At 47.7% G+C, this 24,333-nt stretch overlaps 1 protein-coding gene across 1 annotated transcript in view; it reads right to left on the bottom strand.

The window, feature by feature from the left end:
* LOC115482024 (MATH and LRR domain-containing protein PFE0570w-like) overlaps positions 1 to 24,333 on the bottom strand; it is a 351,267-nt gene that overhangs the window by 102,187 nt on the left and 224,747 nt on the right. The window contains exon 8 of the mRNA XM_030221566.1: positions 10,527 to 10,625. Coding sequence (XP_030077426.1) covers positions 10,527 to 10,625 — 99 coding nt within the window. The remainder of the gene's footprint in view (positions 1 to 10,526; positions 10,626 to 24,333) is intronic.

The following is a 24,333-nucleotide window of genomic DNA, read 5'->3' as shown; positions in this document are numbered from 1 at the left end:
TTAGACGCCCAGTCTCCCAGTCTCGTAAGGTCCTCTTGTAATTTTTCACAATCCTGTCGCGATTTAACTTTGAATAACATTGTGTCATCAGCAAATTTAATTACCTCGCTAGTTACTCCCATCTCTAAATCATTTATAAATATATTAAAAAGCAGCGGTCCTAGCAAAGACCCCTGAGGAACCCCACTAACTACCCTTCTCCATTGTGAATACTGACCATTTAACCCCACTCTCTGTTTCCTATCCTTCAACCAGTATTTAATCCACAATAGGACATTTCCTCCTATCCCATGACCCTCCAATTTCCTCTGTAGCCTTTCATGAGGTACCTTGTCAAACGCCTTTTGAAAATCCAGATACACAATATCAACCGGTTCCCCTTTGTCCACATATTTGTTTACTCCTTCAAAGAATTGAAGTAAATTGGTCAGGCAAGATTTCCCCACACAAAAGCCGTGCTGACTCGGTCTCAGTAATCCATGTCCTCGGATGTGCTCTGTAATTTTGTTTTTAATAATAGCCTCTACCATTTTCCCCGGCACTGACGTCAGACTCACCGGTCTATAATTTTCCGGATCTCCCCTGGAGCCTTTTGACTTCTCCATTGCTGGATCATTGGAGCTTTTTTTGACATCCATTGTACCAGGATCACTTTCTTGGCTATGATTATTGATCTCATCACAAAGTCCCGGTATCCCACTGGACGTGGGTTACTCAACGTGGGCTGAGCAAACAGTAACCTTGCCTCATAATGCCATCCCGTTTCCCACATTTGAGACACCATAGATAGTAAGGAGTTCCAGAAGTGTATTATCCTTGGGCATCGCCAAAACATATGGCCCAGAGACGCTCCCTGTTCGCCACAGCGTCCGCATGCTCCATCTGACGAGGCGCCCATATAGAAGGCTCTCCTTGGGGGGATGTATACTCACAGCGCAAACTTATATTGTATCTCCCAGTATGTGAGAAATGTAGTGGTTTTCCTCATTGTTAGTATATGGGTTCGAAACAAATCACTGGATACCAAGGTTCCCAAGTCTTCCGTCCACACCTTAGCATGGGAAGATAATGACACTTTCTGCTGCGCTTCCAAAGAATATGCTGAAAATAACTCCTCCTGTATATATTCTGTCAGATCCTCTTTAGGGAGGCTTGCTATATAGTGTTGCAGTTGGAAGTAATGGAAGCAGTCTATCTCCTGGAGTCCAAATTCTTTTTGCAGCTGCTCAAAGAGTCGTAGTTTCCCTTCCGCTGTCAGTACATGTATTAGGTAAGTGATTCCCTGGTCTTTCCATCTTCGAAAAGTACTGTGTAGGGTCCCCGGAGGGAACGCCGGATTATTGCATATCGCCAGAAACGGAGTAGTCTTTGCTGAAAACTTATGGTGTTTGCACATCCAGTGCCACACGGCTTTGGCTGTTGGTAGTATAGAAGTAGCTCTCAATATTGGTGGAATATCTCCTCATCTAGTATGCAGCAGGCAACTAAAATGTATCCGCTCTGTCAAATTCAACTCAAGGCTTGTGGCTGAAAAGTAGTCTTTCCCTCTGTACCAATCTGTAATGTGCCGCATTCCGCTTGCCACTGTTAGCTGACGAATGCTTAACAGGCCTAGAACGCCATACTCTGCCGGTATCTGTAGTGTTTGTAATGGCAGTCTAGATCTTTTCCCTTGCCACAGAAACTTTTGTATGTATCTATTCAGTTTTTGTTCGTCCTTATTCTTTAAGTATAAAGGCAACGATTGAAATGTGTACATCCATTTTGGCATCAGGATCATGTTGCATAGTGTTATACGACCCAGCAACGACAGGGGATATTCTCTCCACAGTTTCAGCTTTTGGCATGAATCCTCAAGTAGTTTTGCTACATTACTTGCGTATAATTGAGCTAAATCTCTTGGTATGGTTACTCCCAAATAATGCACACTCTCATCCGCCCATGTCAGTGCAAACTGCTGCATCCATGAATCTTCCTCCCCTTTCTGCACCTCCAATGCCTGTGACTTTTGCAGAGTTAAAGTGAATCCCGAGAATTCTCCAAACTCAGTCAATAGCCTTAATAGACCCTTAAATGAATCCTTGGGATCCTGTGTACAAAGCCGCCGAGAGGGGGGGACAGGGGGGACAAAATTCCCAGGGCCCAGGCCTCCGGGGGGGGGGGGGGGGGGGCAGAGCCACCGTCGCTCCCTGACATTGAATTTAAGCGCCTCACCTTCGAAAGCACAGCAAGCAGTGGCAGACCACTCTTTCCTTCCATGTCCCGCCCTCACCTGATGTAACGTCCGCGAGGGTGGGACACAGAAGGAAGGAGTGGTCTGACACTGTTTGCTGCGCTTAAGGTCAGTGCAGAGGGCCTGGGGGTGGAGAGAGGGCCCGGTGGAGGGAGGCCCGGCGACCTCGGGTGGGGGGGCCCCGGGGGCGGCCTTGTCCCGGGCCTGGCCCAGTCTCTCGGCGGCCCTGCCTGTGTAATTACTACTAAGTCTTCTGCAAATGCTAGGGCTTTGACGCTCTCTCCTCCCATTGTCACTCCAGTGATATTTTCCCTTACTTTAATCGCTCGCAGAAGGGGCTCCATCGATATCCTATATCAGTCCTTTTTTTGTAGAAAAAAAGGTGCTGGTACTCATTATGGGCGGGGTCACCACATATGGCTCCACCCCTATGATAGCCACACCCTTTATACCAGCTATGGCGCATATAAACAGACATCATTAAAAATATTATACTAGTATAGGAGAAAAAAATAACGTGATTTTTTCATTAGAGATAATTTCTGTAAGCTGTTACAGCTCCAGTATACCCAGTGCAAAATAAGACAGCAGATGTAAGTTCTCAGATTGGACATATTTCAAACACTAAAATGAAAATGATTTTTTCTACCTTTGTTGTCTGGTGACTTTGATTTTCTTTCCATATTGGTCCCAGTCTCTGAATCTGCTTTCCTTCGTTTTTGCTTAACTCTTCTGCGCCATTTGTCATTTTTCTCTCCTTTTTCTTTGCTTTCTTCAGTATTTTTCAGCCTCTCTCTCTGTCCAGATTTAATTCATTCTTACTATCCATTCTTTAATTTCCTTCATCTACCTATGGCTTTTCATCTTTTTCTCACCCTTGTTCTCCCCATGCCCCTTCCTCTTATTCTCCAGTCTTTCTCTACTCCCCTTTTCCATCCAGCAGCTCTCCTCTCCCCCCATCCTTCTAGTGTCTCCCCTATTTCTTTCTGCATTCTTCCATCCATTGTCTCCTCTTACTCCCTACCCTTCCATCCAGCGTCTTCCCTCTTTCTCTCCCCATCCTTCCACCCATATACCCACTCTCCTTCCATCTAATGTCTCTCTCCCCCTCCTTCTATCCAGTGTCTCTCTCTCTACCCTTTTCTGTTGTGTCCCTTCTCTCTCCACATCCTTCCAGTCTCTCCCCTTTCTCTCAGCATCCATTCATCTCCCCCTTTCTCTCCCCAACCTTCCATCCAGTGTCTTTCTCTCCCCATCCATCTGTTTTCCCTTTCTTTCCCCAACCTTCCATCTGTATTCTGTTTCTCTCCCCATCCTTCCATCTGTTTTCCCTCTCTCTCCCCCATCCTTCCATCTGTTTTTCCCTTTCTCTCCCCATCCTTCCATCTGTTTTTCCCTCTTTCTCTCCCCATCCTTCCATCTGTTTTTCCCTCTCTCTCTCCATCCTTCCATCTGTTTTCCCCTCTTTCTCTCCCCATTCTTCCGTTTTCCCCTCTTTCTCTCCCCATCCTTCCATCTGTTTTCCCTCTTTCTCTCCCCATCCTTCCATCTGTTTCCCCTCTTTCTCTCCCCATCCTTCCATCTGTTTTTCCCTTTCTCACCCCATCCTTCCATCTGTTTTTCCCTCTTTCTCTCCCCATCCTTCCATCTGTTTTTCCCTCTCTCTCTCCATCCTTCCATCTGTTTTCCCCTCTTTCTCTCCCCATTCTTCCGTTTTCCCCTCTTTCTCTCCCCATCCTTCCATCTGTTTTCCCTCTTTCTCTCCCCATCCTTCCATCTGTTTTCCCCTCTTTCTCTCCCCATCCTTCCATCTGTTTTCCCTCTTTCTCTCCCCATCCTTCTGTCTACCCCCTCTCCCGATTCTTCCATCAGTGTCTTTCTCTCTATCCCCTTCTTTCCATCCAGGCCCGCCTGCCCGCCCACCTACCTACGTCTGCCTTCCAAGTCTCCCGCGAAGCACGCGGCGCCGTCAGCTCCCCATTTCCGGTCACTGCTGCTTCTCCTGTTGAGCAGCAGCGGCCGCTACAAAAAGAAAAAGATCAAAACTGTTTTTAAACCTGAAACGCGGCACCGCAGACAGCCATCAGGCATTGGCTGTCGGCACTGCAGCCGCTCCTCCTCTTGCCTGTGTCGCTGCGCTCCTCCGGGGTCTTACTCCAGGGGCAGTGACGTGGAGGCGAGAGGAGCGGCTGCAGAGCCGACAGCCAATGCCTGATGGCTGTCTACGGTGCCGTGTTTCAGGTTTAAAAACATTTTTGATCTTTTCCTTTTTGTAGCGGCCACTGCTGCTCAACAGAAGAAGCAACAGTGGCCGGAAATGAGAGCTGGCGCTGCGTGTTTCGCGACTTCGCGGGAGACTAAATGCAGGACTTGCCGGGGGGGGGGGGGGGGGGCAAAACAAAGGTGCCGGTACACCGTACCATTGCATACCAGCACAAAAAAAGCACTGTCCTATATAATAATTCTCACCACTAACGTTCTACTGTGTCTGCCTGTGCCTGTGGCTCCTTCAGCGTTACTGAGCTAGGCTCCGTAGCCAGGCTGACGTCACTCACAGCTGGCTGTCGGCTCTGCAGCCGCTCCTCTCGCCTCTCACGCCACTGCCCCTCTCTCAGTCGCTGAACGCCCGCCCTCACAGCTGATCCAACCCCCCCCCCCCGCCCTCCCCAACCACAAACTGGCACGCGCAAATTTGACAGGAAAGAAACACAGCAACTGAAACCGAAAAGGCCTGAGACTCCTTGACTCCCTCCCTTCCTCCCGTCCACTGCCAGCCCCCCTCCTTCTGAATTTTAGAAGTCTCACTTACCCAGTCAGGGTTACGAAGGACGGCAGCAGCAGCGGTAAACGGCCTGCAGGCTCGGCCCGTCTTTCTCTCTCAGCTCTGGTCCCGCCCTTGCGGAAACAGGAAATGAGGGCAGGACCAGAGTTGAGAGAGACAGATGGGCCGAGCCTGCAGGCCGTTTACTGCTGCTGCCGCAGTCCACCGTAACCCCGACTGGGTAAGTGAGACTTCTAACATTCGGAAGGAGGGGGGCTGGCACTGGATGGGAGGGAGAGAGGGAGGAAGGGAGGGACGACGACCCTGGAACTGGGAGGGAGACCCTGAAACTCGGGGAACTGGGTGGGAGGGAGACAGAGAGAGACCCTGAAACTGGGTGGGAGGGAGACAGAGAGAGAGACCCTGAAACTGGGAGGACGGGAGACCCTGAAACTGGGAGGGAGGGAGGGGGGGAGACCCTAAAAATCGGAGGGAGGGAGACCCTGAAACTCGGAGGGAGGAAGGACCCTGGAACTGGGAGGGGGGACCCTGGCACACACTCTCATTCTCACACACACACTCGTACCCAGTCTCAATCTCTCTCAGTCACAGACACACTCGAACATTCACTCTCTCTCTCACACAGTCACTCTCACACACACTCTCTCAAACATACACCCTCCGAGGAAAACCTTGCTACCGCCCGTTTCAGAACATACAGAAACGGGCTTTTTTTACTTGTTGCAAATAAAAGCGGCGAGAGTGGGCAATTTTGTCGAGTGCCTTGCCTATCTTAAAGGGATCCGCTTGTACCCCATTAATCAAAATCGAGGCTGTTGGACTGTTACACAGACTTTGGATGGCCTCATAATACCAACCTTGGAATCCCATAAAGTGCAAGGTATTAAATAAATAGTCCCAGCCCACAGTATCGAATGCTTTTTCTGCATCTAAATTATATAGTACTGCTGGGGCTTTGATCTTTTGACAATGGGCTATCATAACAAAAGCCGTTGTATATTCCTCACTGACTGGTGCTCCTGTATAAATCCTGTTTGTTCTTCCCCTATTAATCGTGGCAATATGGGGGCTAAGCGGTTTGCCAGAATTTTCGCCATTATCTTGAGATCTATGTTTAGAAGTGATATGGGCCGATATGAGTTTGCCTGATCTGATGGCTTCCCCAGTTTTGGTAACAGAGTAATCAAGGCTAAATTAGAGTGCAGTGGGAACTGTCCATCCCACACCACCTGCTCGCAGAACCCTATCAGTGGTTCTAAAAGGGCATAAGAAAGCATTCTATACAATTCTCCAGTAAATCCGTCTGGTCCTGGTGCAGAAAATGGGGCTAGCTGATGAATAACCTCTTGTAATTCTTTCCCTTCTATGGGTTTCATCAATTCTTGTTTTTCCAGGGTGGTCAATTGCGGCATCCCTACTTTAGTAAGGTATGTCTGCAACTGCAGAGACTCTATCGGCTTGCGGGAGTCATATAATTTAGCAAAACATTTTGTAAATATCTGCGCTATTTCTTCACTTTTATGGTGTGTACTGCACCTCTAATCTCTTATTGCTGTTATCACTCTTCGTGGTCCCCAAGATTTCACTAAGCGTATTAACATTGGCCCTGTACGGTCTTCAAATCGTGCCAGTTTATATTTGTTATAGAAGGTGGAGCGGGTTGCTCTTTCATGGAGTAAAGTGTTGTGGCTTGTATCACTGCCAAATTTTCTCTATTACCTGCATTGGGGGTATAGTTAAATCTGGTCTTTGCTTTCCATAGTTGTGATTGTAGATGTAATATGGCTGCTGAGTGTTTTTTATGTCTCATGCTCATATACGCTATAACCTCTCCCCTCAGCACCGCTTTCGCCGTTGACCAGTAAAGGACTGATTGTGACCTGTGCACATCATTATGCTGTTGAAACTCCTCCCATTTCTTCCCCAAATAATCTCTAAAATCAGTGTTGTGATGGAGGTATGCTGGGAATCTCCACCCCGCCTGGGCCCGATAGAACTCTGGTGCCTCTAAATCCATCCACATCAGTGAATGATTTGAGATCTCTTCCAGGCCCATGTGTGCATCTGATATCCAGGGAAAAGCTCTAATATCTAAGAAGATGTAATCCAAACGGGAAGAGGTGCCATGCGCTCGGAAGGTGTGTGTATAATCTCGCTCCCCTGGGTGTAGTGTGTGCCAAGCATCTATCAAATTAAGTGATTTCATAAGTGATGGCAACACCCGGGCCCAGGGCCCCCTCTATGTGCTATTTTTGGATTCGTACAGACCATCATAGGGTCCGCAACTAAGTTGAAATCCCTCACTAATATTAATTTAAGCGAGCTATATGGGATGCATTTTTGTCTAATCATCTGGTAGAAGGTCACATCATAATTGTTCGGCCCATATATGTTAACCAACAAAAACTCTCTATTTTGTAACCATAAATATATTATTACATAGCGTCCATGGGGTTCCCCAGATATCCGTTCTGCCTTTGCTGCAAGTCTCTTCCTAATTAAAATGGCAACTCCTCCCTTCCGTTCAGTTGATGAGGCAGAGAACACCTCTCCCACCCACATCCTCTGTAATTTCCGGTGCTTTTCCTCCGATAGGCGGGTTTCCTGCAAGCAAGCAATGTCTGCTTTATGCCTTTTGAGCGCTGTCAAAATTTTGGTTCTCTTCACTGGAGTGACAATACCCCCTACGTTCCACATGATAAAAAGCGTATTTTTTATTTTTTGATTACTCACTACATTTTATATCTACTTTATTATTCTGCCATATTCCTATCCGACCTATCAGGCGTCCAGCCCCACCCAGTAGCTTAATGTCTACTTTCCTCCTGTTAAATTTAACACCCCTGCTCATGGTTCCCTTTCTGCTTATCACCCGCCACTGTCTATAAACCCACTCCTCTGATCTTCCCTTGAGCCAAGGTCCTCCCCCTCTCCCCCCCTCCTTCTTCTCCCTCGTCTTTTTCTCTCTCAACAGAGACAAAGATACCGATCCCAAAGATGTAGGGCTCCCCCCCCCCCATGACCACCGCTTCTAACCTATATATGACATATGTTTAACAATTCCCTATAAATCATCCTCGCTAGAAATCTGATTTGTTCTATGGAACATTCCCCACACTCGCATACATCTTCACAAATCAATTAGGAGGTTACTTATCTGAGCTATTCAGGTGACTATTTGCTTGTCCTTTATAAAATTTTGAGCTGCCAACACTGTCCCAAAAGCATGCCAGGTGCCTTCATATAGTATTTTTAGTGTAGCAGGGTATATCAAAGTAAATCGCTTCTGTGCTGCTGCTAGGCTTGCGCAAATTGGGGTGAAAGCTCTCCTTTTCTTTTGAAGTGCTCTCGAAAAGTCTTGAAAAATCCTCACTGGTACTCCCTCTTACTTCAACTGGTCTCTCTTTAGCTTGGCTCCTCGGAGGATTTCAGTTTTGTGAATAAAGTTGTGCACTTTGAGTATGACCAATCTTGTGCGATTTGGGTGTTCTCCTTTTCGGCCCACCCTGTGGCCTCTTTCCAGGCATAGCGGTTCAATGCAGTCCGATAAAGCAAATTCTGCTTTTAGCCATTTTTCCAATAAGGTAGGAAGTGCTGTGTCTGGGATGGATTCTGGTAGTCCAACAATTCGTAGGTTATCTCTTCTTGAAGATTTTCTAATTCATCGATTTGTTGCTCTTGCACGTTTATTTTTTCTTGCAACTCTTTCAGCTGCGCTGCCTTGTTTCTCTCGCCATCCTTGATCACCGATACTTGCACTTCTAACTCCCCTGTACGTTTTGTAGTATCCTCCATATGATTTTCCAGTGTGGTCAATTGTTCTGAGAGTTGTGTAAGTTGGGGCTCAATCGCTAGTTTAACCGCCCTTGTAAGTTGTTCCAACTGCTGGGTTGAGAAGCTAGACAGGGGTGGAGATGACACGGGGCTCGCTGCCATCTTGGACTCGCCGGCTGCGCGCATTTTCTCCAGATCCTTTCTGCCTGTTTTCCCTGGCATGGTCGCTCCAGATCTGGTAACAAGTGGTTCCATACACTTGCTTGTGTCAGTTAGTTAATTTTCCTGGGTATGGTTAGCTTAGTTCTCCGTTGCTCGGTCAAGCGGAGGAGCGGGGTTCCCGGGAGAGACAGCACAATCCGCCCACTCTCCTCAGCACATCACGTGGTCTCCACCCTCACCACAGAAAATTTAAATATGAGAAAAAATATAAAGACTTTGATGCAAAAAAGATCCAGAGATAAATTCCTCCTCAGAAAACTGAAATCAATACTGAATACGTTCCCTTCTGGATCTCTGTAGGCCGAAGAAAAATAATCTAGTCATTAGATAAAAATTATGAAAATGTCTTATCATTGGACCTTGTACAGTGTTATGCTACCCTCATTAAGATACAAGGAAATCAGGATGTAAAGGATTATAAGGCTTGACCAAAAAAGAAATCCTGAAGCAGCAAGTAAAAGCATTCACAATATCCTTCCTGATGTATCTATCTCTTTATGGAAGAAAGAAAAATGGACATGTGATTTTTGCTTTTATTTATTTATTTATTTACGTCAATTTATATACCGTATCTTATTGCTACTGCAAGACAGAACGGTTTACAAAAAAAGAAGCAATACAATAAGTACAAATTGGACAAACATTAGAACTCCAATCATTACAGGAAAGCACAGCAAACCCACAAACTAGCTACATAAGATGAAAACAATATAACTCATGATTAGTACACAGGAGAACACCGCAAATACAAAATTAAATACATAATATAATCTACACAGACAGATAATACAGTTTTGATTTAGTATATATTACAGATGCCCATTTATAACCTTTCTTCCATTATTCTACATTCTGATCTACATACTCGATAAAGTAGAAGGTTTTCAAAAGTTTCCGAAAATGAAAGTAAGATTTCTCAAGTCTGATCTCTTTTGGAAGGCCATTCCAAAGAGAGGGAGACAAATAGAAAAAAGCCGAATTCCGTGTAGATTCCCATCTAGCCCTAGCGAGAGGAGGAATCACTAACCTGTTGTCTGTCACGGATCTAAGGGTTCGTGTGGCAGTGTAAGGAATAGTTAGATTTGACAGATAGTCAGGATTTAGTGTATAAAAAGCATTAATGGTTTTGAAGTTATAGTTTCTTCTCTTAATGAGACCTGTACAGTAGCAATCTTAGGGCCCCGTTTACTAAGCCGTGCTAGAGGCGCGTTAGTGCTTTTAACTCGCGCTAACCATTAGCGCGCGCTGTGTAGGCGCCCACAATATTCCTATGGGCACCTACACAGTTAGTGCGCGCTAATTTTATGCAAATGCTAAAAACGCTAGCACACCTTAGTAAACAGGGCCTTTAGTTCATAAAATAAACAAAATAGTAACAAAATGTTCAGGGGACAAACACATTGCACAGACATTGACAGTGCCTTTGCCGGCTGAAGCAGATTTGAAAGACCAGGACAGAAATGAGAAGCATTGTTCAGCAGAATAGTATACAGGTTTATTTATAAATCAACTTACCTCCATAAGGCAAATAACTCCAATGATGATGATTATTACAACAGTGACCAATATTGCCAACAGCAGTTTGCTACCATATCCTGGAAATCCTGGTGATGCCTATTTTAACAAATATGAAAATAGAACAAAACATAAAGCTATACCTTCTAGATTTTGAACACATTTCAGAAAGAGTGCTCACAGATACTAGCTGAATAGATTTTTGCACAGTGGTTTTCATCTTAGCTACCTTTCCTAAATTAAGAAATTAAGGGGCAAATTTCTAATGAGATCTAACCACCTACCTACAGAGCTGGATAACTGGATTAAAGCCTTTAAAATTTTCTCCTTGCTTTGACAGTAATTTTATAGCAGGTCACCTAGGTTTGGAGATTGACAAGGTGTCTACTTTATAAAGACACAGGGGTGTATTTTCAAAACACTTATACATACACAGTTTCATAGGTTACTAAGGGGCTAAGTTTTAAAGCACATAGACTTACAAAGCTATGTAACTTTGTAAGTCTATATGCTTGAAAATAAGTCCCATAGACACATAAGTACATAAGTACTTAAGCATCGCCATGCTGGGACAGACCAAGGGTCCATCGACCCTGACACCAACAGCGGCCAAAAGAACAAGCAATTTGTCCCACCCCTCCTAGAAACAGTGTATTATTCCCTTGTCCATTTCATTGCATGCCCCCTTGTCCTAGTATTTTTGGAAAGCGTAAACAGACGCTCCACATCGACCCGTTCCATTCCACTCATTATCTTATAGACCTCTATCATATCTCCCCTCAGCAGCCTCTTCTCCAAGCTGAAGAGCCCCAGCCTCTTCAGCCTTTCCTCATAGTCGTCCCATCCCATAAGTACATAAGTATTGCCATACTGGGAAAGACCAAAGGTCCATTGAGCCCAGCATCCTGTTTCCAACAGTGGCCAATCCAGGTCACAAATACACGGCAAGATCCCAAAAATATACAAAACATTTTATACTGCTTATTCCAGAAATAGTGGATTTTCCCCAAGTCCATTTAATAATGGTCTATGGACTTTTCCTGTAGGAAGCCGTCCAAACCTTTTTTAAACTCTGTAAAACTAACCGCCTTTACCACATTCACTGGCAATGAATTCCAGAGTTTAAATACACATTGAGTGAATAAAAATTTCCCCTGTATCATCTTTGTCGCCCTTCTCTGCACCTTTTCCAATTCCACTATATCTTTTTTGAGGTGCGGCGACCAGAACTGAACACAATACTCGAGGTGCGGTCGCGCCATGGAGCGATACAATGGTAGAATAATATCCTTACTTTTGTTTTCAATCCCTTTCCTAATGATACCCAACATTCTATTTACTTTCCTAGCTGCAGCAGCACATTGAGCAGAAGTTTTCAACGTATCACCAATGATGACACCTAGATCCCTTTCTTGGTCTGTGACTCCCAAAGCTGAACCTTGCAAGACACAGTTATAGTTTGGGGTCCTCTTTCCCACATGCATCACTTTGCACTTGTTCACATTAAACGTCATCTGCCATTTAGACGCCCAGTCTCCCAGTCTCATAAGGTCCTCTTGTAGTTTTTCACAATCTACCTGCGATTTGATAACTTTGAATAACTTTGTGTCATCGGCAAATTTGATTACCTCACTAGTTACCCCCATCTCTAGGTCATTTATGAATATGTTAAAAAGCAGAAGTCCCAGCACAGATCTCCGAGGGACCCCACTAACTACCCTTCTCCATTGCGAATATTGACCTTTTAATCCTACTCTCTGTTTCCTATCTTTCAACCAGTTTTTAATCCACAGTAAGATACTACCTCCGATCCCATGTCCCTCTAATTTCCTCTGTAGTCTTTCATGAGGGACTTTATCAAACGCCTTCTGAAAATCTAAAATACACAATATCAACCGGCTCACCTTTGTCCACGTTTGTTTACTCCTTCAAAGAAATGCAGCAGATTGGTGAGGCAAGACTTCCATTCACTAAATCCATGTTGACTTTGTCTCATTAATCCATGCTTTTGAATATGCTCTGTAATTTTGTTCTTAATAATAGTCTCTACCATTTTGCCCGGCACTGACGTCAGCCTCAGTGGTCTATAATTTCCCGGATCTCCTCTGGAACCTTTTAAAAAAATCGGCGTTATATTGGCCACCCTCCAATCTTCCGGTACCATGCTCGATTTTAAGGATAAATTACATATTACTAACAATAGCTCCGCAAGCTCATTTTTCAGTTCTATCAGTACTCTGGGATGAATACCATCCAGTCCAGGAGATTTGCTACTCTTCAGTTTGTAGAACTGCCCCATTACATCCTCCATGTTTACAATTACATCCTCCAGGTTTACATTACATCCTCCAGGTTTAGACCAGGTTAGTCTGCAAAACCATGTCCAACAATTGAGTTAAATATCTGCATATCACCTTGCAGATGTCTGACCTCTCTTAACCAGTTCCTAATCCACAACATCAAGTGTAGTCCATAGCAAACTATGCTGGCATAACTACACTGGTCAGATATTGTGCTACATTTGCCTGTTGGAGTGGAGGAGTGGCCTAGTGGTTAGGATGGTGGACTTTGGTCCTGAGGAACTGAGTTCGATTCCCAGCACAGACAGCTCCTTGTGACTCTGGGCAAGTCACTTAACCCTCCGTTGCCTGCCGCATTGAGCCTGCCATGAGTGGGAAAGCGCGGGGTACAAATGTAACAAAAAATAAAAATACTGTTCTCAAGTTCCTCTGTAGGTAGAACTTGCTGACTTTCAAGGGGCTATGCATCCAGTTTTCTTGTAGATCTTATGAGCACCCTGCTGAGTGCTTTTGACAGGTGCTACCGATGGCTCCTGCAACAGTGACACCTCAGTCTCCATTACCACCATCACCAGTTGTCTCAATACAGGTGTGGCTGGGGATTGCAACATCTTCCTCTTCTTTCTTTAGCATACCAAATATTTCATCTGTGCTTTAACATACAGTTGGTGGTATTTGCTTGGCTAGTCTGAGGCTGCTGATTGAGTTGCAGGTATGTGATACTGCTATTTATGAAACAGATAGATAAATGTAATAGACACTGTAGAGAAAGAGATTCTCTACTCCTCCAGCATTTGAAAAAGTGGTTTTTACCTTTTCCCCAACCATCTATAGCCATTTTGATGAGAGAATGGTGTATTATCATGCACTCATTGCTCTCTAGAAAGCCCTTCCTGCACATTGCTCCAATATGCCATGACACCACCTATAAAGAATGCTCTTCCTCCTAATATACAGTATATATATCTATTTTGTTGTATGTTGTTGGTGAACAGTTCTGTTGCTGTAAATAATTGGGAAAAAACAAATTTATTTTGGTTTGTGTGTGTGTGTTCAAGTACAAATATGACAACAGGACAAAAGCAAAATGAAGGAAAGGAAACTATTGCTGTCAAAATGAGCATGCACTTTCTTTTACCTCTCTGGGCGCTGCTGAATCTAGATTCTCATACAGTTCTTCAAACACTTATTGGTGAGCAGCAAAGGGACAATTCCTCACTTCACTGGCCGCATATGTGTCTCAAGACTCACGCTTGCTACTCAAAGGCTGCAGACAATAGTAGTTATGTATTGACAGACAGTGTCCTTGCCAACCTTTCCTGCTCCCCAGTTCTACTGTCCTGTACCTGCTGGCCAGATAGTCTCCAAATTAGTCTCTCCTCTCGAATGCCCTCTCAGCTACTGTCTAGCCCTCTTCTTTTACACACAAGTCTACTACTACTACTACTACTACTACAAATCATTTCTATAGCGCTACCAGTCATACACAGCACTTCACAATTTAACATGAAGAAAAGACAGTCCCTGCTCAAAAGAGCTTACAATCTAAATCAGGACAGACAGACAGGACAAATAAGGGATAAAGTTAGGACAGACAGATAGGACACATAGGGAAAGGGTCTACTGAAGAGAGGAAGACAAGATAAAGGTTACGAGCAGGTGACAAGTTAGGAGTTAAAAGCAGCATCAAACAGGTATGCCTTTAGCCCGGATTTGAAGGTGGCCAGGGATGGAGCTTCCTCTCATATACTCTAAAACAAAAAGATTGACAAACAGGAACAAATAACATATACTAGTACAAAAGCTCTCTCACACACACAAAAAGACAAGACACAAAAACACAGGAAACACTGGTTAAGGAAAATAGCAAGGAAACAAGACACTGCACTCAAAAGGGGCAATTCTATAACTGGGAGTTAAAAGTATCGTGTGCTTTTCTATAAGGGATTGTGTAAGTGCCATAGCATGTAACTGCAAGGGTGGCATACATGTGAATGGAGCGTGGGTGGGACATGGGCTTGTCACTTATGCACTCCCTACTTAATACTCTAGTTGTGTGTACTGCACAGTGCATTTAGGTGCAGCAACTAAAGACAGCCATACAACTGGCGTGAGTGAGTGCACCTAACTGTAGATGTGTCAATGCCGATTTGCAGGGTATGTTAGTATTCTATAATGGAATCATGGTGCCAAGATGCCATTATAGAACTGGCATTCAGCATATGGCATCAGGGCGCTTACCATGAGGCACCAACTTATAGAATTGCCCCCAAAGTCTTTGAACCTATTCTCCTCTTGTACTTTCCATTAAAGTCAAAAGCTCTCCTCTTGCCTTAACACACTGACAAAGGAAGTGTCAATGTATATGTGCAGAAATTGGGAGGCAAAGAGAAAACTGCACCACTCTTATGCTCCACTCAAACGTTCATCTTGGTCCTCTCCAGAACTTCAGACCCTTAAAAGCAAAGGACAGAATGGAAAGGAGATGGCATAAAGCGAGGTTACTAACCTGCAGCAGGTATTCTCCGAGGACAGCAGGCAGATTGTTCTCACGATTGGGTGACGTCCATGGCAGCCCCCAGGATCGGAAGATCTTCCTAGCAACAAAAGTTTGCTAGCTCTCGCGTGATCCGTGCGCATCACGCATGCGCGATCGTCTTCCCGCCCGAACGCGAGCGTGCTCGTCAGTCAAATAGAAAGCAAAAGACAAGGGAAGACACAACTCCAAAGGGGAGGTGGGTGGGAATGTGAGAACAATCAGCCTGCTGTCCTCGGAGAATACCTGCTACAGGTTAGTAACCTTGCTTTCTCTGAGGACAAGCAGGCTGCTTGTTCTCACGATTGGGGTATCCCTAGCCCCCAGGCTCACTCAAAACAACAAACATCGGTCAACTGGGCTTCACAACGGCGAGGACATAACTGAGATTGAACTAAAACAGAACTAACTGAGAGTGCAGCCTGGAACAGAATAAAATGGGCCTAGGGGGGTGGAGTTGGATTCTAAACCCCAAACAGATTCTGCAGCACCGACTGCCCGAACCGACTGTCGCGTCGGGTATCCTGCTGGAGGCAGTAATGAGATGTGACTGTATGGACAGATGACCACGTCGCAGCCTTGTAAATCTCTTCAAGTGGGCCACCGAAACTGCCATGGCTCGAACACTATGAGCCGTGACATGGCCCTCCAGAGTCAGCCCAGCTTGGGCATAAGTGAAGGAAATGCAATCTGCTAACCAATTTGAGATGGTGCGTTTCCCGACAGCCACTCCCCTTCTATTGGGGTCAAAAGCAACATACATTTGGGCGGACTGTCTGAAGGGGCTTGTCCGCTCCAGATAGAAGGCCAATGCTCGCTTGCAGTCCAATGTGTGCAACTGACGTTCAGCAGGGAGGGTATGAGTCGGGGAAAGAATGTTGGCAAGACAATTGACTGGTTCAGATGGAACTCCGACACCACCTTCGGCAAGAACTTAGGGTGAGTGCGGAGGACTACTCTGTTATGATGAAATTTAGTATAAGAAGCATGAGCTACCAGGGCTTGAAGCTCACTGATTCTACGAGCTGAAGTGACTGCCACCAAGAAAATGACCTTCCAGGTCAAGTACTTCAGATGGCAGGAATTCAGTGGCTCAAAAGGAGGTTTCATCAGCTGGGTGAGAACGACATTGAGATCCCATGACACTGTAGGAGGCTTGATAGGGGGCTTTGACAAAAGCAAACCTCTCATGAAGGAAACAACTAAAGACTGTCCCGAGATAGGCTTACCCTCTACACGATAATGAAAAGCACTAATTGCGCTAAGATGAACTCTTACAGAGTTGGTCTTAAGACAGACAAGTGCAGAAGGTAGGGTCTGTGTAGGTCAAGAACAAGGATCTAGGGCCTGGCTGTCACACCAGATGGCAAACCTCTTCCATTTGAAAGCATAACACCTCTTCGTGGAATCTTTCCTGGAAGCAAGCAAGACTCGGGAGACACCCTCAGAAAGACCGAAGGAGGCAAAGTCTACACTCTCAACATCCAGGCCGTGAGAGCCAGGGACTGGAGGTTGGGATGCAGAAGCGCCCCCTCGTTCTGAGTGATGAGGGTTGGAAAACACTCCAATCTCCACGGTTCTTCGGAGGACAACTCCAGAAGAAGAGGGAACCAGATCTGACACGGCCAGAAGGGAGCAATCAGAATCATGGTTCCATGATCCTGCTTGAGTTTCAGCAAAGTCTTCCCTATCAAGGGTATGGGAGGATACGGATACAGGAGGCCCCTCCCCCAATGCAGGAGAAAGGCATCCGACGCTAGTCTCCCGTGGGCCTGAAGTCTGGAACAGAACTGAGGGACCTTGTGATTGGTCTGAGTGGCAAAAAGATCTACCAAGGGGGTGCCCCACGCCTGGAAGATCTTTCGGACAACTCTCGAGTTGAGGGACCACTCGTGAGGTTGCATTACCCTGCTCAGCCTATCGGCCAGACTGTTGTTTACTCCTGCCAGATATGTGGCTTGGAGGAACATGCCATGACGGCGAGCCCAAAGCCACATCCCGACGGCTTCTTGACACAGGGGGTGAGATCCGGTGCCCCCCTGCTTGTTGATGTAATACATGGCAACCTGATTGTCTGTCTGAATTTGGATAAGTTGGTTGGATAGCTGATCTCTGAAAGCCTTTAGCGCGTTCCAGACCGCTCGTAACTCCAGGAGATTGATTTGAAACCCTGTCTCCTGGAGGGACCAACATCCTTGGGTGTGAAGCCCATCGACATGAGCTCCCCACCCGAGGAGAGACGCATACGTAGTCAGCACTTTTTGAGGCTGAGGAATTTGAAAGGGACGTCCCAAGGTCAAATTGGATCAAATTGTCCACCAATGCAGGGATGTGAGAAATTTTGTGGCCAGCCGGATTACGTCGTCCAGACATCCCGCAGCTTGATACTACTGGGAAGCCAGGGTCCACTGAGCTGATCTCATGTGAAGATGGGCCATGGGAGTCACATGAACCGTGGAGGCCATGTGGCCGAGGAATCTCAACATCTGCCGAGCTGTGATCTGCTGCGACACTTGCATCCAGGAAACAAGGGACAGAAGATTGTCCACCCTCGCCTCGGGGAGGTAGGCATGAGCCGTCTGGGAGTCCAACACAGCTCCTATGAATTCTAGTCTTTGAACTGGAAGAAGGTGGGACTTTGGATAATTTATCACAAACCCTAGTAGCTCCACGAGTTGAATAGTCACCTGCATGGACTGTAGAGCTCCTGCCTCCGAGGTGTTCTTTACCAGCCAATCGTTGAGATAAGGGAACACATGCACTCCCAGTCTGCGTAAAGACGCCGCCCCTACCGCCAGGCATTTCGTGAACACCCTGGGTGCAGAGGCGAGACCAAAGGGAAGCACACAGTACTGAAAATGCTGTGTTCCCAGATGGAACCGAAGATACTGTCTGTGAGCTGGCAGTATCGAGATGTGAGTATAAGCATCCTTTAAGTCCAGAAAGCATAGCCAATCATTTTTCTGAATCAAGGGAAGAAGGGTGCCCAGGGAAAGCATCCTGAACTTTTCTCAGAGCAGATATTTGTTCAGGGCCCTTAGGTCTAGGATGGGACGCATCCCCCGTTTTCTTTTCTACAAGAAAGTACCTGGAATAGAATCCCAGCCCTTCCTGCCCCAGTGGCACAGGCTCGACCGTATTGGCGCTGAGAAGGGCGGGGAGTTCCTCTGCAATTACCTGCTTGTGCTGGAAGCTGAAAGACTGAGCTCCCGGAGGGCAATTTGGAGGTACTGAGAGCAAATTGAGGGTGTATCCTTGCCGGACTATTTGAAGAACCCACCGGTCGGAGGTTACAAGAGGCCACCTTTGGTGAAAAACTTTAACCTCCCTCCAACCGGCAGATCGTCCGGCACGGATACTTTTATCTCGGCTATGCTCGCCTGGAGCCAGTCAAAAGCCCGTCCCTTGCTTTTGCTGGGGAGTCGCAGTGGCCTGTGGAGTCGCACGCTGTTGACGGGAACGAGCGCGCTGGGGCTTAGCCTGAGCAGACTGGCGGGCAGGTGGATTGTACCTATGCTTATTATAAGCATAGAGAGCAGTCCTCCTTCCCCCATAAAAACATCTACCTGAAGAGGTAGATGCTGAAGGCGTCTGGTGGGAGAGCTTGCCGAATGCGGTGTCCCGCTGGTGGAGCTGTTCTACCACCTGTTCGACGCGCTCACCAAAAATGTTATCCCCAAGACAAGGAGCATCCGCAATCCGCTGCTGGACTCTATTCTCCAGGTCAGAGGCACGCAGCCATGAGAGTCTGCGCATCACTATACCTTGAGCAGCGGCCCTGGAAGCTACATCAAAAGTATCGTAGGCACCCCTGGACAGGAATTTCCTACACGCCTTCAGCTGCCTGACCACCTCCTGAAAAGGCTTGGCCTGCTCCGACGGGAGCTTATCGACCAAGTCCGTCAACTGCTTCACATTGTTCCGCAAGTGGATGCTCATGTAGAGCTGGTAGGACTGAATCTTGGACACGAGCATAGCAGAATAGTAGGCCTTCCTCCCAAAAGAGTCTAGAGTCTTAGACTCACGCCCCGGGGGCGCCGAGGCATAATCTCTACTAATCTTGGCCCTCTTGAGAGCCGAATCCACAACTCCAGAGTCATGAGGCAACTGGGTCCTCATCAACTCCGGGTCCCCATGAATCCGATACTGGGACTCAATCTTCTTGGGAATGTGGGGGTTACTTAATGGTTTCGCCCAGTTCGCCATCAATGTCTGCTTCAGGACATTATGAAGGGGAACAGTGGACGACTCCTTAAGTTGTGAAGGATAGTCCAGGACCTCGAACATCTCAGCCCTGGGCTAGTCCTCAGTAACCACTGGGAAGGGAATGGCCATAGACATTTCCCGGACAAAGGACGAGAAAGACAGACTCTCTGGGGGAGAAAGCTTTCTCTCTGGCGAAGGAGTGGGATCGGAGGAAAGACCACAAGATTCCTCGTCAGAGAAATACTTGGTGTCCTCCTCCGCCTCCCACGAGGCCTCACCGTCGGTATCGGACACAAGTTCACAAACTTCAGTCCGAAGCCGAGCCCGTCTCGACACCAAGGAACCCGGTCCTCAATGGCGATGCAGAGGAAGACTCCTGCATCAGTGGTGACGAAGCTCCCTCCAGCGACGTCGACGGGGAGTCAGCCTAGGTGGCAGCAGACGCCGATGCTGCAAGCGGGCGGGGAGCCAACTGCCAATATCTCTCGACGGTACCGCCAGCGCAGGCACCGGTGGTACCGGAGCGGAAGGTCGCAGCAGCCCTTCCAGAATCTCTGGAAGTATGGCTCTGAGGCGCTCGTCCAGAGTGGCTGTCGAGCAAGGCAGTGGGGCCAGTACCGGCGACGAGCTGAGAACCTGCCTGGGGCAAAGAGGCGGTACCGGGCTGTCCGGAGCAGAGCGCATCGACACCTCTTGTATGGAGGGCAAGCGGTCCTCCCGGCGTTGATGCTTCACAGGTACCGAATCCTTCGGTGTCCCGAAGCTCTCGGTACTGTGTCGGGAAGGTGACCAATGACGGTGCTTCTTCGCCTTCGCTTGAAGCACGGCATCGGTACCTCCTGGTACCGATGAGGAAGACGTGGAATCCAGACGTCTCCTCAGGGCCGGGTACGAAGGTGGTCGGTCCCGGGGGGCCTGCACCGCAGGAGCCCTCGAGGCAGGTGGAGACCCACTCGATGGCTCACTGCTACCAGCGTGGGATCTCTGGACAGCCATCACCTGCACTCCGGATGTCGATGCACCCTCCAATGCCGACATCGATACCGGCGATGACCTCGGTACCGCTGGCTCCGCCGACTTCGAAGTATCGGACGAGGCCACGAACAAGACGTTCCACTGGGCCAATCTCGCCGCCTGGGTCCTCTACTTGAGCTGGAGGCACAAAGTACAGGCGTTAGGGCGATGACCAGCCCCGAGACACTGAAGACACGAAACGTGCCTATCAGTGAGCAAGATCGTCCGGTTGCACCGCTGGCAGGCTTCGAGGACATGGGCGGAAAAATCGCACCGGCAAGGTCAAACGCAATAATGCCGAAAAAGGGGCACCAAAAAGGGAAAAACCCGTACGGGCGGCGAAAAAAGCCGCTCACGCAAAGAAAAGGAAACTTACGGAGGAAAAACTTCTACGACGTAGCGGAAACCTTTTTTTTTTTTTTTTTACAAACGAACATACGAGGAAAGAAGATAAGCCGAAAAGGCACAAAAACAGCACGAAGAACGCGATGGGGGCCTCTCTGGGGGAAAGAACAAACGATACATGTCCGTTCTGACCGCGGTAAAAGAGAGACTGACGAGCACGCTCGCATTCGGGCAGGAAGACGGTCGCGCATGCGTGATGCGCACGGATCACGCGACAGCTAGCAAACATTTGTTGCTAGGAAGATCTTCTGATCCTGGGGGCTGCCATGCATGTCACCCAATTGTGAGAACAAGCAGCCTGCTTGTCCTCGGAGAATCTCAAGATACAACTGTAGGAAGAACATGACAAAGTACCACCAACCCTTAACAGAAGTCAAAATATATTTCTCTCAATGTCCTAACACCCATTCAGAATAGTTAATGGCCTACTGCAACCACCACAGCAGAACCAGCCTGACCAGTTGAAACTGAACTGCAATGATTTTGCTGTATACTTTGCCAACAGTATTAAAAGTTTCTGCCAGGATCTATAGGCAGTCTCATCCAATCGCCTGTCAGTTAACCAGGAGCGTACAAACTTGTCCTCTCCACACACGGGACTCTTAAGCCCATAAAGGAAGTGGGCCTTGAAAAAATATTGATAGGTCTTCAACTTATCACCTGCTTTCTCAAACCTGTCCAATAAAAATAGTGCAGCTGGCAAGCAGGAGTCTCACAGAAGGGCCCACAGAAATCATGAATACCTCTTTTAATAGGCAAATACCAACAGCATTAAAAAGGGCAGTGGAGCATGTCTGCCCCCACCCCCCCCCCCCCCAAACAAAACAAAACACCAAAACCAGGAAATGCTGGAAAGCTATTGGCAACTATCTAATATCCCATTTATAGGAAAACGTATAGAATAGCCTGCATTCTATTTAACAATTGTGTAGAATATAGTAATTGGCTAGATCCATGTCAGTCTGGATTCAGACACAGTTATGGAATAGAGATACTCCTCATATCACTGCTAGATGATCTCTACAGAAACCTCGACAAGGGATCTAGCTCAGTGTTAGTACTGCTGAATGTCTCAGCAGATTTTGACACTATAGATCACAATATCATGCTAGCATAACTGGCAGGAAACAGGTATCAGCGACACAGCACTTGCTTGGTTCAGATCCTATCTATCAAACAGATAAAAGTCCATACTGTTTGGCAGCATCTCATCGCCTGCTTGGAAAATGACCTGCAGGGTACTACAGGGATCCATATTGTCACCTTTTTTTTTTTAAGGTTAAATCGCTTTTATTGAGAATGAGATTAGGTGGTCATATAACAACATTTGAAAATAGGTTAAAAATGACATAATAAACTGCAGCAGAATGTGAATAACTGTTTTCTTCAGATGTTTAAAATTTTTCATTATGTGAGTTAAAGAATTTATATTAATATTTATCTAACAAAGTGGAAGTCCAAGATATAAAAAGAGACTTTGATTATGGTTATGAGAGGCCACCTTTGGTGAAAAACTTTCAACCTCCCCCCGACCGGCAGGTCGCCCGGCACTGACACGTTGATGTCGGCTATGCTCTGCTGGAGCCAGTCAAAAGCTCGCCCCTTGCTTTTGCTGGGGAGAGCCGAGGGGCCTTGCTGAGGCGCACGCTGCTGACGAGAGCGAGCGCGCTGGGGCTTAGCCTGGGCCGCAGGCTGTCGAGAAGGAGGATTGTACCTACGCTTACCAGAAGAGTAGGGAACAGTCTTCCTTCCCCCATAAAAACGTCTACCTGTGGAGGTAGATGCTGAAGGCTGCCGGCGGGAGAACTTGTCGAAAGCGGTATCCTGCTGGTGGAGCTGCTCTACCACCTGTTCGACTTTCTCCAAAAATATTGTCCGCATGGCAAGGCGAGTCCGCAATCTGCTGCTGGATCCTATTCTCCAGGTCGGAGGCACGCAGCCATGAGAGTCTGCGCATCACCACACCTTGAGCAGCGGCCCTGGATGCAACATCAAAGGTATCATATACCCCTCTGGCCAGGAATTTTCTGCACGCCTTCAGCTGCCTGACCACCTCCTGAAATGGCTTGGCTTGCTCAGGAGGGAGCTTGTCCACCAAGCCCGCCAACTGCCGCACATTGTTCCGCATATGGATGCTCGTGTAGAGCTGGTAAGACTGAATTTTGGCCACGAGCATAGAGGAATGGTAGGCCTTCCTCCCAAAGGAGTCTAAGGTTCTAGAGTCTTTGCCCGGGGGCGCCGAAGCATGCTCCCTAGAACTCTTAGCCTTCTTTAGGGCCAGATCCACAACTCCAGAGTCGTGAGGCAACTTGAGTGCGCATCAGCTCTGGGTCCCCATGGATCCGGTACTGGGACTTGATCTTCTTGGGAATGTGGGGATTACTTAGAGGCTTGGTCCAGTTCGCCAGCAATGTCTTTTTTAGGACATGATGCATGGGTACTGTGGACGCTTCCTTAGGTGGAGAAGGATAGTCCAGGAGCTCAAACATTTCAGCCCTCGGCTCGTCCTCCACAACCACCGGGAAGGGGATGGCCGTAGACATCTCCCGGACAAAGGCCGCAAAAGACAGACTCTCGGGAGGAGAAAGCTGCCTTTCAGGGGAGGGAGTGGGATCGGAAGGAAGGCCATCAGACTCCTCGTCAGAGAAATATCTGATGTCCTCCTCCCCCTCCCACAAGGCCTCACCATCGGTATCAGACACAAGTTCATGAACCTGTGTCTGAAGCCGTGCCCGGCTCGACTCCTTGGAAACACGGCCACGGTGTGAGCGTCGAGAGGTAGACTCCCTCGCCCGCACCGGCGAAGCTCCCTCCGCCGACGTCGTCGGGGAGCCTTCCTGGGAGGCGGCCGCAGTCGATGTCGGAGACCTCACCCCGGGCAAGGGGCCAGGTGGCGCAAGCACCCCCGGTACCGGAGGGGAAGGGCGCAACAGCTCTCCCAGGATCTCTGGAAGAACGGCCCGGAGACTCTCGTGCAGGACGGCTGTGGAGAAAGACATGGAAGCCGATGCAGGCGTCGAAGTCAGAGTCTGTTCTGGGCGTGGAGGCTGTTCCGGGCTGTCCAAGGTGGAGCGCATCGACACCTCCTGAACAGAGGGTGAGCAGTCCTCCCGGTGCCGATGCCTACTGGGTGCCGACTTCCTCGGCGACCCAGAGCTCTCGGTACCGATGCGGGAAGGAGACCGGTGTCGATGCTTCTTTGACTTTTTCAAACGAAGCATGTCACCGGAACTTCCCGGTACCGACGAGGAGGACGTAGAATCCAACCGTCGCTTCCTCGGGGCCGAGGCCGAAGAAGGTCGGTCTCGGGGGGGCTGTACCGCAGGAGCCCTCAGGGTAGGGGAAG

This window comes from Microcaecilia unicolor, chromosome 12, assembly GCF_901765095.1.
Source record: "Microcaecilia unicolor chromosome 12, aMicUni1.1, whole genome shotgun sequence".
In the NCBI taxonomy this organism is placed as follows: Eukaryota; Metazoa; Chordata; class Amphibia; order Gymnophiona; family Siphonopidae; genus Microcaecilia; species Microcaecilia unicolor.
The sequence above is the reverse complement of the archived record's forward strand: the minus strand, read 5'-3'. Positions and strand labels throughout refer to the sequence as shown.